The sequence below is a fragment of the Nannospalax galili genome, unplaced genomic scaffold (assembly GCF_000622305.1).
Source record: "Nannospalax galili isolate Female #2095 unplaced genomic scaffold, S.galili_v1.0 scaffold1138, whole genome shotgun sequence".
Classification (NCBI taxonomy): domain Eukaryota; kingdom Metazoa; phylum Chordata; class Mammalia; order Rodentia; family Spalacidae; genus Nannospalax; species Nannospalax galili.
The window spans coordinates 248,919-265,134 of record NW_008342297.1 but is presented as its reverse complement, the minus strand read 5'-3'; the positions used below and the strand labels follow the sequence as shown (position 1 = coordinate 265,134).

The window sequence follows — 16,216 nt, the reverse complement described above, 5'->3', positions numbered from 1 at the left end:
AATAAATAAATAAATAAAAACTATAAGACTACAGAGATGGAAAATTACCAGTTTGTCAACAGTGCCCTTAGACAGCTTGGCAGAAGTTCGTAGGGTAACATTCTTCTTTGCTCTTGGTGGATTTGACAAATGTTCTTTCTGAAAGAAAGAGATAATGGTGGGATGGGCCCTTATTTTTATTTTGCGAACTTGGTATTTCTAACTGCTTTCTAGATATTTCTACCTGGGCGTCCCATTGTTAACGCAAATACAAGGTATCTTTTTAAAGAAATATTTTATCTATTATTTTTATTTTATGTGTGTGGTGTATTGCCTGCGAGTGTGTTAAGTGTATGCATGTCATGCAGTGCTAGAAGTCAGAAGTTCATTGGATCCCCTGGAACTGTAGTTACAGCTGGTTGTTAGCCACCAGGTGGATGCTGGGAATCAAATCCAGGTCTTCTGCAAGAGCACTGACTGCTCTTAACCACTGCGCCATCTCTTCAGCCCCACAAGGTGTCTTTATAGAAATTATTTCCCATGTGTGCTGGATAGCTTTAGTGTCAACTTGACACACCTGGGTTGAGGGAGCCTCAATTGGGGAATTGCCTCTGTTGGACTGGCCTGTGGCCATATCTGAGGGGCATCTTCTTGATGAGTGATGTGGGAGGCCCAGCCCACTGTGGGCGGTGCCACCCCTGGGCAGGTGGGCCTGTGTTGCATAAGAAAGCAGGCTGAGCAGGGGCCAGGGGAGCAAGCCAGTAAGCAGCGTTCCTCCATGGCCTGTGCTCCAGCTCCTGCCTCCAGGTTCCTGCCCTGAGTTCCTACCTGGGCTCCCGGATGAACTGTGACCTGGGAGATGTAAGCTAAATAAACCCTTTCCTCCCCAAGTTGGTAGTGGTCAGAGAATTTTGTCACAGCAATGAAGAACAAAGTAGGACACCATGCTTCCATCATAAGTAAAGGAAATATTTAGACTGTTTCTTCTGACCTTGTGGCCTCCACAATGAGGTGAAGTTTAGAGCTTCTATCACTCACAGTTCTTGACACACTGAGGGGCAGATCCCCACGCTCTCCTTTCCCTGCATACAGAAAGCTTCTTCTACACTTGGTCAGAACTGTTCTCTTGTATGATCCAGCTCAATGAAAACTGGTCCATGATACTATTTCCAACTTCCAATCCAGAAACAGCCATCCTGTCCCTTGGTTGCTACATCACTTCCTGTAGGCGCTTCTTGATACTGCAGCAACCCACTCACTGCAGACAGATTATGAATGTGCAGCCTTGTCCTGGCTGGGGGCCTCATATCTATATGCCCCACAGCTTTAGATGCAGCTCAACACATATTGGTCGAGCAAAGATTTTTGCTTTATTGTGAGAGTGAAATGGGGAAAGGCCATCTGGGATATGTGACAGAAAGATCAGTGCATCCAGAATCAAAAGAAATGGGTTCAGGTGGCACAGGGACCTCCCCCTGATCTTACCATACCAGGGGGTTGGTAGGAACAAAGAGCAAAGGACTTATTTCAAAATTTATTTATATATTTTCTTTTATTTTCAGATGTACAGAGTTGAGGCCAGGTTTCATTCTATAACCCAGACTGGCCTGGAATGTACTATACAATCAAGGTCAGCCTTGAAGTCTGAGCAATCCCCCTGCCTCGGTCTCCAAAGTGCTGGGATTACAGGTATTAGATACCGTGTTCAGCTACTCTTTTTTAAGAATAAATTTGAACTGCCTTACCAGAACAAACATTATCAAAACATTCTGAAACCCAGGAACTACCCACATGGACGCATTATTTTCAGATAGGTAATTATATGCAATTCATATATGTAAGTATATGATGCTATTTTTTTAACACTGATACTCAAAGTTTAAGGAACTCCTCCCTCTCTAAGTTGCTTTCATGCTACCAAGTTTCACACAACTAATTAATGGTAGAGTTGAGGCCACAGTTGACTCTCTTACCTTCTAAAGGATATGTGTTAATGCATTTAAGAGGATTAAGCAAGGGGTTGGGGATTTAGCTCAGTGGTAGAGTGCCTGCCTAGCAAGTGCAAGACCCTGGGTTTGGTCCTCAGCTTCGGGGTGGGGGCGGGGGGGAGAGAGGATTAAGCTGTAATGTAAGCCAGTCAGCGTAGCACCCAAATGGCATATTAGCAATAACCTATGCAGTGTGACCAGAAGAATCATAAGGGTCTTGTAGACAGTGAAATTCTGCTAACACTTGGTGTGGGTGAATAACGACCACTCAATCCTTGGTTGGAGTCACCTGTCACACAAAGAAAGCTTCTGATCTGTTATCTTAACTCGGAATAATTGAAGCTATGCGTCAGAGGGAAGGAGCATTTCGCCCACCGTCTTACCCTGGAACCACGGAAGCTATTTGCCACCAGAATACCTCTATCAGTTCTTTGAGGGTCCATCCATCACAGCGTATGCTTAGCTTCCAGTTCTTGGATTTTTTGTGTTTTCCTTTAATTTCAAACTGCCTTGGGGTGAACCACCGTCCATTCTCACTCCGTATACTCCTTTTCCAGATGCCTGTAAGACCAAGACAAGATGAACTCCCTCTGAACTACAAAAACACCTGCTCTTGACCTACCACATGCTGCAGCTGGGGCTCAGGATCGGTCTTAGAAGGGTGTGCATTTCCCTTTAAGTCATCAGGGATCCCATTCAGCCTGATAAACAAGGACAGCCTGGCCTATGCTGCATGTGTTGATTTCCCTACCCTTACGCAATGGGAATAACTACCACTGACATTAACTTTTAAAAGTATTTACTGTTGGGGCTGGAGAGATGGCTCAGTGGTTAAGAGTGCTATCTGCTCTTGCAAAGGACCCAGGTTCAACTCCTAGCACCCACAAGGCAGTTAACAACTGTCTGTGACTCCAGTTCCAGGGGATCTGGGATCCAATACCCTCTTCTGACCTCCTTGGACATTGCACAACACAGGTGCACTTACATACATGCAGGCAATACATTCATACTTATAAAATAAGAAATAAATAAATTTTTTTAAAATTACTCCACTTTAATATTAAAAGAAAAAAATTGAAGGAACAGCTCTAAAAAACAAAAAGGATCATTCTTTCTCTCCTTTCACAGTGCCCCAGGGTAGAGCCAGCCTGGATTTCAGAGAGGGGAATTAGGACACAAAGTTCCCCCATCGGCCTCTTCTGAATCCACATGGCCACATGGAAGCCCTCACCACAGCCACGCCTTCCTTGCTTCCATAACATTCTCCAACTAATAAGTGATTATTTCTCATATTTTAGATTCATGGCTATTTGATGCTAAAAGTGATATGGAAAGCTGGTGTGGTGGCGCACACCTCTAATCCAAGCACTTGAGAGACAGAGGCAGGCAGATCTCTGAGAAATCAAGGCCAGCCTGGTCTACATAGTGAACTCTAGGCTACCTGGGACTACAGAGAGATCCTGTCTCAAAAAAAAAAAAAAAAAATAGTGATCATAGAAATGTTATCTAGAAGGAACAGCTAAGTTACACATATGCAGCAGAATCATAAGTTAAACACATATTTGTTGGCACAAAAGAGCTAGAGAGATGACTCATCAGTTAAGAGACTGGCTGCTCTTGCAGGGAACCTGAATTAGGTTCCCAGCACCCACATGACATCTAACAACTGTCTTTAACTCCAGTTCTAGGGGCTTCTGAGGGCACCAGACATGTACATGATATACTTACCTATGTGCAGGTAAATACGCATACATTTAAAACAAAACAAAAATAATTAAGTCTTTTAAAAATGTATTATGAGAAAGAAGATGGATCATGATAGATCAATGCTATACTTTAACAATTACAGTTTTTACACTATTTTATGTCTATCTCATTTTTTTCATAGTAATATGGTGAGAAAAGTTTCATTCTCACTTTTTAAAAGAGGAAGTTCAGGGTTAGACTGAGTACCCTGACAAAGATGATAGAGAAACGGAGTGCTGTGATTTAATATGATTTGAGTGCCTCCGTCAGGGTTCATACATGGAAAACCAGGACCTTGACACAGTCAAGCACAAAGTGGGCCTTAATGAACTTGGGCTGGTAGGAAGTACCTGCTCACTGAGGGCTAAGATTGTTCTTGTAGAACCCAGTTGCTCTCTGGCTTCCTGTTTTATGATATGATCTCTCCCTTCCACACATGCCTCTACCATTTAGTCCTCACCAAGGGCCAAACAGACGAGGGCTGCCTGATCTTTGCCTTTCAGCTTCCCAAACTATGAACTAAATAAACTAGCCTGACTTGGGCATTTCATTATAACAATGAACACAGGGCTAATGTTGGTAGAACTGAAATTTGAATATATATCTTTCTTCTAATTCTATGTTCTTCCTACTTAGCTTAAAGTTAGACAGACGTTACAGGTAATAATAGGCCCATAAAGGTTACTATTGCATTTCTCAAACATGTACCTTTTCTACCTTTTCCATGAAAATGCTTACTCTGGTATTGGGTCTGGATGGACATCTTCTGGGCCCTTTTCACAGGAGAAGGAGAGAGAGCCTGGTAGGCTAAGGGTTTATGATAATTAAAAATGTAAAAATGTAGTCTGGGTTCTAGCTCAGTGGCACTTGCCTCACACACAGGAGGCCCTGGGTTTAATCCCAAGAAAAAGAAAAAGGAATCTACCCTAATTATTGCAGCCCACTCTGGGTGTGGCACAGAACAGAGTTAAGCAGCAGCCCGAGACACTCCTGAAAAAACAACTTTGTGCAAGGTGGGCCCTTGGCTAGTATGTGGGAATTTGGATTGAGAGAGAGGTTCTACCACTGCCCCAAACAAAAAGAGTAGCTCACTGTGCTGAACTATTTCTACAAACCATATGGTTTATGCACAAAACCTACTTTCCTTGTGGGGATCTGGATTTGATACGTGCTCCATAGAGAGAAGGTGCCTACAAACTCATCTTTGATAAAGCCCTTGGGCTCCTGGGCTCAAGTCAGCTTCCCTGAAAACATACCTTCCCATATTTGTTGCTAGGGTAATTAAGTGTGTCCTGTGTGACTTCACAAAGAGAGCAGAGTCGGGAGTTTGGATTCTTCTGGATTTTCTCTCATGAGCCTTTTCTTGTTGCTGACTCAGCTTTGCAACTTTTCACTTCGGCAAAGGGTGTGAGTATGCCTACATGCTGAGTTCCCTGAATCCCTCAACCTGGAACTGGGCTGGAACACATGGGACACAGGTGCCCACTCCCTAAATTGTCCACTATGCAGTCCAGGTGGAAAGCACAGAGGATTGTGAGCTCACCTTGCTTAAGTTTCTCCTTATACAGAGTCCCCTTCACATCACCACAGGTCACAGGGAGTTCAGGAAGGTCAAAATTCACATTATTTCCTCTGGCAATTCTTGGGCCTGTAGGGAAACATTCCATTTTATTCTAAAACGGAGTAATTTTTCCTCCATGGACTTTGATATCCAGCTTTTATAACTTATAATGTATTGGGCTTTCTCATAACTAGTTACAGTTTAAAGTCTTTATGAAAGATTAGATTAAGATGACATCATCCACCACTCCCACCCTCTGAACCCAATTCAGTGGAGCAGTGTGCAGCAGAATCTGAGCTTCCAAACCTGTTGGGCCTCAATTACCCACTGTCCATTGACTTTCCTCCTCATGTTTTGAAGAACGATTTCTCATTCTATCATGACTTTAGAGTTTGGTAGATGGAGAAAAGAACTGAAATTTCAGTCTTCTGTCCTGTTAGGGGCATCAATGGTGGATGAGTGGATGGAAGGGGGCACCTAACCTAGCTTTCCCAGGGGCTCAGGCAGAAGTTCTAGAATACTCTGCAGAGCACTCCATTAGTAACAGTATATCACTCGAGGAGGTGTGTGATACCACGGAACCAGGCATTGAAGGCCTTAAACCAAACTTCCACAGCAGTGACTCCTGCCTTTATGGTCAGTTATGGAGATCCATCAACAAGAGAGAGGAGCTGGGATGGGGAGGGAGGGCCGTCTACAGTCCTTTCAGACCTGCTTCAGAGACCCACAGACTGGAACTGGAGCGGCTCTGGCAGGTCACTCTGTTTAATTCACCCCAACACTTCCTCCTACATCTATCTTTTTTATTTATTTGTTTTTGTTTTTTGAGATAAGGTCCCACTACCTAGTCCTGACTGGCTTGGAACTCACTATGTAGACCAGGCTGGCCTCCAACTGCCTGCCTCTGCTTCTAGAGTGCTGGAACTAAAACCATACACCACCACACCTGGGTTTTCCCACATTTTTATAGTTGAGTTAAAAGGGGACAAATGACAAACTGAAATCACACAGGAATTTAGGAATTCAAATGTGGGTCTTGTATTATCATCAAGAGCCTCCTTCAGTGCATTTCTATGGCTTTCTATGTGGGCAAGAGAAAGTTCTAAGTGTCAGAGTGACCAGCACAAGGAAGACTTGGGCAGCCCAGGGACTCTCCCAGATCAACTGGTTAATCAATGGAATGGGAATTAGCAGCAGCCTGTCCTGTTGTTGAAACTCCAGTGCTGACAACAATGCCAATGTTTGACATTGGCTCCATAAGCCAATCAAGAAAACTGACTTAATAGTTTAACAGAGTGAAGAATAAGAATTTAGTTACTTCATCAAACTTTCTTGCAGCACGTCCAACAGTAGCTAAGCTATGGACCCAACCTAGGTATCCATGAACAAGGGACTGAATAAAGAAAATGTGGTTTATGTATACAATGGAAGGTTTTTTCAACCGTAAAGCAGAATGAAATTGAGTCAGGTACATGTCTTCAATCTCAGCATGCCTTTAACCCCACTCAGAGGCAGGCGGATCTCTATGGGGTAGAGGCCAGCCTGGTCTACATGGTGAGTTCTAGGCTGGGACTACAGGAGATCCTATCTCAAAAGGAGAGGAAAAAAAAAGAATGAATGAAATTATGCATTTTGTACGAAAATGGGTACAACTGGAGATGATCATATTAAGCGAATTAAGCCAGTCTCAGAAAGACAAAGGCATGTTTTCTCTCATCTTAAGACTTCATATTGATACATAAACTCACACATGTTCAAATAGCATAACAGCAGAAGCAAAATGTTTAAGAGAACAAAAGAGATTAAAGGGAGGGTAGAAGAGGGAGAGGAGGGCGATGGTATATGACGGAGGAGGTACGTTTATATGCTAGCATGAACATGGCCTTATGCAACCCAGTATAATACACTAAAAACAACCAATTAAAGAAAGAATTTAGATTCTCAATCATTTAAAAAGTCTATAAATCATTTCTTTTTACCTCTTTTTCTACCTCTTTCTGAAGTTCTAGACTTGACTCTTCTCCCTGAGAAAGTTAAAAAAAAACATAAATACCTGTTTATTCATAGTGCTGCATTGCAAATAGAGTTTTATAAAACACCGTTTACATATAACTTTTCAGAGTCTATCTAGTACTTTAAGAAAAACATCAAATGTCCAGATTAGAAATCAGGAGCATTTTTCATCACATTAGGAAGCAGTGTCCATACACTGCATGTAAATAAAGGGGTCTGTTCCAATAAAACTTTATTTATAAATAGTTGGTAAGCTGTATTTTCCTTATTGGCTGTGATTTGCTGACTTCTGATCTAAACTTAATTATAAAGATGATACTTGACAGAGATTCAATTTATATATATATATTTTTTTAATGTGTATGAATGTACTGCCTGCCTGTATGTAAGTGCACCCATGTTACATAGTGCCGGCGGAGGTCAGAAGAAGGTGTCAGAGTCCCTGGAACTGGAATTATGGATGGTTGTTAGCTACCACGTGGGTTCTGGAATTCGAATCCAGGACCTCTGCAAGAGCAGTCAGTGTTCTTAACCCTTGAGCTATCTCTCCAGTCCCTCAGCTTGTATTTCTTTATCAATTCTCCTAAGTCATTCCAAATACATTTGGAACAGTATTTCTGTGTTTCTCAAGTAACAAAATGGGTGCTATAATGTTGAGTATAAGCAAGCCTTGGGGATTGATATTTTGTTTTTTAGGCTGTGGCCATAATTAGCTGCTCAAAAGTTTTTGTTTGTTTGTTTTAATCTCATCAAGATCACAATGGCCCCAAGATACATACATACATTTATCTTTTTGACACAGGGTCTTACCCCATAGCCCACGTTGGTCTCGAACTTGCTATACAGCCCAGATTGACCCTGAACTTACAATCCTCCTGTCTCTACCTCTAGAGTCCTAGGATTACAGGTGTGAACCATGCACCCAGTCCATGAGGCACGTATTGATTATTCACATCTCAGGAAGGATCACATCCCAAAGTCAGATGTCCTCTGCCTCACAAGGTGTTACCCTCATCAAGCTAATTATGATATCATGGAGCTTACTAGCTTTACATAAAGGAATAACCAATTTGGCTAGTGATAGTCAATGTTTTAAGAGTAGTGAGTAAAACAGGGTAAAGGAATAGATGACCCTGTCTTACCACCTCTTCTTGTCCCTCAGAACAAACTGCTTTAAATCTATTGGTTTCCAAGAATGTGGTTGGACCAAATATAGTGGTAATTGTATTGTTGGTGGAGGTAATAGATTATCCACACGGGGGTGGCTTTTTGTGACATCCAGCCCTATCACTCAATGTGCTAAAGTGGTGGATGCACCCAGGAAAATGCTCTCCCTCTCTTTTTCCCTTCCTCCCATGGTCCCAACAGGAGGCATCTGCATCCTGTCTGTGCTCTCTTTTCCTATAAAATAATCAGACTGGAAGCCTGGGCTTGGCTGTAGCCTGAGTCTGTTCAAAATCAGCCATTGCTGGCCATCATATATTACGTTCTCAGTTCCTCTCAGTTTAAGCTTTCTTGGACTTGTTCATTGGCCGCCACTATCCACCAAAACCTATTGAAGAGAAACAACTTTAGGTCAAAGAAACTAAAGACCATTTTGCTTTCTCCCAGTTGCTGGCATGGAAAAGACTTGAGCTGAAGAGCAGATCATGTGATTAGGAGCTTGGCTTTATCATCATTCTTTGCATGTGAGTTGGTTCCAGCTCCTTGCAGCTATCTGGGAAGTAAAATGCCTGAATGAAGTAGGGTTTAACTATTCTCTTGGGTCTTCTAATCTTAGTAATCACATAATAATACTAAAATTATACATCAACCATTCGAAGTAATAATGTGGTCAAAACAATCATCGCTATTTAAAACAATTTTGTTATTAGTCAGCGCTAATCATTCTAAATGCTGATCATTTTAAGCAAAAGCTGTCAGGATGTCCAGGAGAGTCTTGGGCTTTCTCAGAGTATCAACAGATGTCTTAGTGTTCAGGAACAGTGTAATAGCCCAAATCCTAAGGCAGGGTTCTCCCCTAGGCTGCTGCACAGAGCACGGTGGGGGGCAGGAAGTGTGGCTCTACCAGCCTCGGGGCCCCTGTTACTCCACACTTCCTGAGAGAGGCCACATTTCTTCTTTCTTATTTTAGTTTTTACTGTCTATTTGTTTGCTGAGATGAGGTCTCACTCTACAGATCTGCTGGCCTAGGGCTCACTATGTAGCTCAGGAGAGAGGCCACATTTCTTCTTTCTTATTTTTGTTTTTACTGTCTATTTGTTGAGATGAGGTCTCACTCTACAGATCTGCTGGCCTAGGGCTCACTATGTAGCCCAGGAGAGAGGCCACATTTCTTTGAACAGGGTTGTCTGGCATCTCTTTCAAGTCAAATCAGAAGATTTAAGATGTCCATTCAGGAGATAGATCTCTGAGTCCAGATATGTCAGGGAAGGGGAGATTATTAGAGTCACTCTTGAGAAGTGTAAAGGTGGAGGTCATGGCTAGAGAGGTCAGTGTTGGCCAAGGATGGGGCTGAGAGCCAGTAAGGGACTCAGTGATGAAACATGATGGGAGCCAGAGCAGGTACATTTGAGAGATACTCTGCCCAAGGTAACAGCAGCCAGGCTACTACTCAGTGCCTTCATTTAAGAGCAAGTTAGCCATTGTCGACATGGACAGGTAGCAAAATATATATACTTTCTACTATACTAAGTGAGAAATTTATGGCCATACACATACACACATATGCGCATCTATGCATACTTATATACACATATGCACACATATACATACATACATACATACACATATACATATATCAAGAGCAAAAGGGAGGGAGAGAGGGAAGAAAGAGAAGAAGAAAGGGAGAGAAAGGGATAGAGGGAGAGAGAGGGGATCGAGAAAGAAAGAGAGAGAACAAATAGATTTTAGACTATTAGCATATAATTTGTCAGATTTGAGCCAGGGACTGGTAAGTAGAGAATGCAGTCCTGGTGGGCAGCCTTTTCTGTCCTCTATGCTCAGTTCATTTCTCCTTTGCAGCAGCTTCCTCTGGCTGAGAGCAACCCAGCAGAGCTGTGGAATCACTTGCAAATTGCAGAGAGGAGAGGGCTTGAAATTTAGAACATCTATGTGGTGGGGTCAGAGTGGAAGAGCTGAGAATCTGAGTCACAGACAGCTGTGCATGTCTTAAGATGGACTGCTGGGATGCTGAGCCGCTGTTCCCACCCTACCAGCCAGCCACATAGTGAAGTCGTAGAAGACCCTCCACTGGGTCTTCATGGTCACCCCGCAGGCGAGACTGCTGTCCCTGCTCCTTACCAAGTACACAGACCATGAGGCTACCTAGGGAGCTGGGGTAGACCTTGGAGAGCAGCTAATCTAACTCACATTATTTCACTTTATAAATGAGCATAACAGAGGCAAAAGGAAAGAAATGACAGGCACAAATCCTCACAGTTACCACAGGGTGGTGGGAAGAGAAGGAGCCACAGTATCTCTTATAACCCACAGGCTTTTGTTCTGTTTTGTTTTACGGCTATTTGAGGCATTGAAAATTCAGCAGAGGCTGCATGATGACCTGATGTCTGCTCACAGATTTACCACTAAGTCACTTGTTCTTGGTGCTGCTATTTTTTGTTCCTTTTCTTAACATAATTTAGAAATTAACTAAATCAGATATATTTCTCAACAGTTAGGATGGATGGATGGATGACAGATGATAGATAGATAGATGATAGATAGATATAGATGATAATCAGAGAAATAGGCTTGTTACTTAAAGCACACAGTAAAGAATGAAAATTGAGGTACTTATTGAAAATGTATCATAGTTTGTTTTTAACCTTTTGACCAGCCTCTTTGCATTGGGGTTTTGATGTTCTGAATGAAGTAGTTCCCAAGAAAGCTTCTCTTTCTTCCTGAGAAAACAGGAAATAAACAAAAAAGAGATACTTCTAAAAGGTTGCAATTCATGAAATAGTGTTTCCCAAACATTACACTTTACTATAATTTGAATAATTTTAATTGTAAAAAACTCAGAACCTATAGCTTTTGATATTTAACCTGGTTTGCCCTAGGTTCCATTTTCTTTACCCTGACATTAATTCAATTCATTAACTCACACATTAATATAGAAAACAATTTCAGACAGAGTTTCATTTGTAACCCAGGAGTCACTGAGAATAACAATAATGAGAACTCACACTTAAGTGCTTACTCGGTGCTGGGAATTAATATAAAATTGTTACAGTTTGGATTTAAATGTTTCACAAAGGCTCCTGTGTTGAAAGCTTGGTCCCAGATGACAACACTGCTGACAAAGGTGGGAACTTTAGGAGGCAGGAAGGAAGTTATGCAGCTGGGCAGGGGGAGCCCTTGAGGACATGGTGGGATCTCAGCCTCTTTGTCTCTTTCTTTGCTTCCTGGCTGCTCTGAAGCGAACCGCTTTGCTGCACCATGAGTTCCTCATTAGGACAATCCACTTGGCTACAGATCTAGAGCATGGTCAAATAGTCATAGCTAGAGATCTCTAAACCAGAGAGCCAAAATAAGTCTTTCCTTCTCTCAAGTTGATTACCTTGGGTACTTTGTCACAGTGGTGGAAAGCTTACTAACACAAACACCTTTACGTATGCTAATTCACCTAGGAGATACTGATTTCCTCACCATTGGCAACAACTTAAGCATACAGCTACAACAGTAAGCAAGCCTGGTAGATCTCCTTTGGTTGAGGAACAGAATTCAAAGGCAGTAACACGGGAATTTCTATTGTCCAGGGAAAAAGCATGGTGAGCCACACAGATGAGACACTGGTCATCATCTTAGTCCTGGACAGACATTTGTGCTGAACACCAAACTGACCAAAGACCATATTCACATGGGTTTGGACTTGGATCAAAGAAACTAAATGAAACGATTTTGTCCAAGGAGAATTTGTAGAAATGAAGGCTCAAGACTGAGAAAGCCTGAGGGTTAGAGGCACCTAGGAAGGAAGGGTTCATTGGAACCCCATCTCAGGGGAATATGCTCTGGTTTGGGATATGATGCGATATAGATGGGAAGACAGTGAGACCCGTGCAGGCACATCCTGCAAGGACCACGTGTGCTGATACCCAAAGCACCACCTTCCCGTGTCCCTGTTCTGCCAGAAATATCTTGAGTCCACGCAGACCTTTTCTGTCCCTCTGCCTTGCCCTGCTACTGTTGGATTCACCTTTCTTCAGAGCCTACAGAGGGAAACACATTAAAGTACAAGTGATCTGGTTCTGTTCGCCTGAGCTCTTCTTTCTAGGAGATTTAGGGCTTAAGTCTTGCTAATTTTATAGGGCTCTTTGGCTTCTATTACAACAAGTGTGTGTTGTGAATTTTCTCACCTAAATACAAGGAAGTATCCAGGAAGTTGTGGGGGCTATTCTAGGATTTCCTGTTCAAATGTCATCAATTCACACTAAACTCGCTATAGAACCTGAGCAAAGTGCTCCCCTCTCCTCAAGGCGAGTGAGAGGGCTTTGTCTTCAGTGTACCTGGCCTATATCTGCAGGGGTCTAGGGGGAACAGAAACATTTACAGACTGGACCCTGGAAGTTAGTCTGAGCTGGGAGCCAGAGAATGGGACCATGAAGACACACAATTCCCATGGGCTTCTCCCTGAGGAAGGGCGGAGCTGTTACTTCTTAGAGACACTGAGTCCAGGAGGATTACTTGGATGGATGATGTCACCCTAGAAGAAGGGTAGGCCTCTCAGAATCTGAGAAACTAAAAGCAAAGAGGTAATCAGCCAACTGAAGTTTTTGCAGGAGGGTGAACTTCAGCTGAGAGTTTCTCTTTATATCATCCCCAAAGAACTTGCAAACCAACGTGGCTCACTCATCCACCATACCTTGGAGGCACACAGGGTCTACCATGAGGGTATCATTCCTGCTCCCAACTACTTTCTTCTCTTCTTCCTCCTAGACCTGAATTAGCTCAAAGCAGTAGGTACTGATTGGGGTATAGAGGTGTGGATACTCCAAATCCCCATTACATGGTTTCCAGTTTTAAGATTTTAAAAATATTAGTCTTCATACAACAAAAAAAAAATTACAGAACGAGATGGAGGCAAAGCCCCCCATTCTATACCATTCAACTACTATAGAGAATCCAACTTGACAAAGTGAAAAATGAGAGGATTTGTGAGAAGGTGAAGTTTTATCGTCTAGTAGAACCATGGGGACCTCTCTATTAACTAGTACCAATCTGTTCTGTTGGCCATTAATATAAATTTGTCATTGGAAGAACTGTTTGAAAAGGTCTTAAAATAATCCCATAAATTAGAAATTTAATGCTATTTCTCATAAAACCACTTTCCAAAGAAACCTGTTATTTCTGATAGATTATCTTCCTTGACAGTTTTTGGCCATGATATGTAAAGTTACCTCTATATCCCTAACCCATACAAATGCTTGTAAGATTTTTATATTGAATTAGTGGTATTCTGATTCCCTTCTGTACAAGTAGATAATAAAATGACTCTGTACTTTATATGTAAACAAAGACTTTGGGAGAGTCTTGTCTTATTCAAATTCACTCCAGTTATCAGGTGATGGGGAAAAAAGGATATTCATAGCAACAGAGAGATTTATTCGATATATAAAATGCAATAATTATGCAAAGAAAACTTCATGGAAGAACACTGAATAAAACATGAATAAGTAAGTGGGTAAGTATTCTCAGATTAATCTGTGACCAACGCATTTCTAATCAGAGATTCTAGCAGACTTGGAAAGGGAGTAGGAGAATATCTTTTTGGATTTACTGTAAAATTCACTTCCAGCAAGTCATCAAGATGGTTCCAGTTCAGGGCTACAGAGATGCCTCAGTGGTTAAGAGTACATACTGTTCTTGCAGAGAACCTGAGTTCCCTTCCCAGCCTCCACATCAGCTGACTCACAACTGCCTGTAACCCCAGCTCCAGAGGATCCGACACTCTTCTGGATGCCCTGGGCTCCAGTGGTCATATACATATACCCATATGTATATATCTCACACACATACAAAATTTTAAAATAATAAAAATAAACCTTACAAAAAGATGGTTCTAGCTTTGAGCTCTCTTTCTTTTCTGTAGCTCCTTTAGTTGCAAAAGACAACTAAGAAATGAATAGGTGAAGCACTGTGTGGGCCCAGGGACATCTCAAGACACTATAAAGTCATGTCGAGAATGTTTAGATTTCTATCTCCCAGTTACACAAAGAGGCGAGTCCCACGGGTACTACAGATGTAAACACTAAAAATGATCAGGTACCTCATAAACACTCTAACAGAAAACATAGAACAATACTTTTTAAATCTTAAGGTGGAAATGGCTACTATAAATATGATTTGAAACCCAGGAACCAGTGGAAAAATGCTAATAAATTCAACTAACAAAAAGTTTCAAGTTTCTCTAGGACAAAAGATCCTATTAACAAACCTACTAAAAAACCAACAAGTGGGACAAAAAATATTATCGTATATGTGCTCCAGATTTAGTTTATGTAACACAGAAAGATCACTACTCAGCAGCATGAGAAAGAGACCCATATCACAACATGGAACGTTGGCGGCATTCTACAAGAGTTCCAGGAATAAAACACATGACTGTCAATGAATGAAAAATGTATGCTATGTTGGGGCTGGAGAGCTGGCTCAGTGGTTAAGAGCACTGGCTGCTCTTGCACACGACCCAGGTTTGATTCCCAGCACCCATATATGGCAGCTAACAGCCATCTATAACTCCAGTTCCAAGGGATCCAACAACCTTCTGACCTCTACGGACACTGCATGACATGGGTGTACTTACATGCAGGCAATACACTCATACACATAAAATAAAAATGGAAAATTTTTTATGCTACAAGAAAATGAAACCAGTACAAGTTAATGCCATCCTCAAGATTTTAAAAATAGTTCCAATAAAGGCAAATACTATCAAAGTACCTTATACACATGTATGAAAATGTCATGATGAAACATGTTATTTCATATAATTCATGCATAATAATACAAATATATTCAATTACCATTATTATGTTAAACAGGAAATATGTAAAAATGTTAAATGTGTTTACTGGCTAGCTATGTTATTTTAGTTTAAAAAACAAGGAAATTATATGAAGAACTATTTTATTTACATAAACAAAATGATATTCTAAACTATATTATTATATACATTGAGATAGTCTTGAAAAATATACACTAGTTTGTAAGAAGCATTTTAAAATCAGAATAAAAACATGAAAATATAGTTTTGGGTTTTTTTTTGAGACAGGGTCTCTCTGTAGCCCCAGCTGTCCTGGAACTCACTATGTAGACCAGGCTGGCCTTGAACTCACAGAATCCGCCTGCCTCTGCCTCCCAGGTGCTGGGATTAAAGGTGTGTGTCACCATGCCTGGTAGAAAATACGGTATTTAAAAAAATTAAATTGTCGGGGCTGGAGAGATGGCTTAGTGGTTAAGAACACTGAATGTTCTTGCAGAAGACCCAGGTTCAAATCCCAGGACCCACATGGCAGCTAACAACTGTCCATAACTCCAGTCCCAGGGGATCCAACAACCTCTTTGGCCGGGCATTGCACGACATGGGTGCACTTACCTACATGCAAGCAATACATGCATACACATAAAATAAAAAAATAATAAATAAATAAAAAGAAAATTAAATTGTCATTATAGAAGGCATTCATTTTTGTCTCATGAAAATATGGTAAAAAATGATGCTAAACCTTAGCATTAAAAACTAGGGCTGGAGGCCAGGTGTAGTGGTGTACACCTTTAATCCCAGCACTCAGGAGGCAGAGGCAGGTGGATCTCTGTGAGTTCAAGGCCAGCTGGGGCTACAGAGAGATCCTGTCTCTAAAAGACCAAAAAAAAGGGGGGGGGGGCTAGAGAGATGGCTCAGAGGTTAAGAACACTGACTGCTCTTGCA

At 41.6% G+C, this 16,216-nt stretch overlaps 1 protein-coding gene across 5 annotated transcripts in view; it reads right to left on the bottom strand.

The window, feature by feature from the left end:
- LOC103738200 (nuclear body protein SP140-like protein) overlaps positions 1–16,216 on the bottom strand; it is a 77,829-nt gene that overhangs the window by 9,928 nt on the left and 51,685 nt on the right. For 3 of the 5 annotated variants that reach the window (XM_017799379.2, XM_008838061.3, XM_017799378.2), the window contains 5 exons: positions 11,115–11,189; positions 7,254–7,298; positions 5,257–5,361; positions 2,386–2,528; positions 49–138 (listed from right to left, as the gene is read on the bottom strand). In XM_017799379.2, coding sequence (XP_017654868.1) covers positions 49–138; positions 2,386–2,528; positions 5,257–5,361; positions 7,254–7,298; positions 11,115–11,189 — 458 coding nt within the window. The remainder of the gene's footprint in view (positions 1–48; positions 139–2,385; positions 2,529–5,256; positions 5,362–7,253; positions 7,299–11,114; positions 11,190–16,216) is intronic. The other 2 variants (XM_017799380.2, XM_017799381.2) reach the window with 1 other exon arrangement.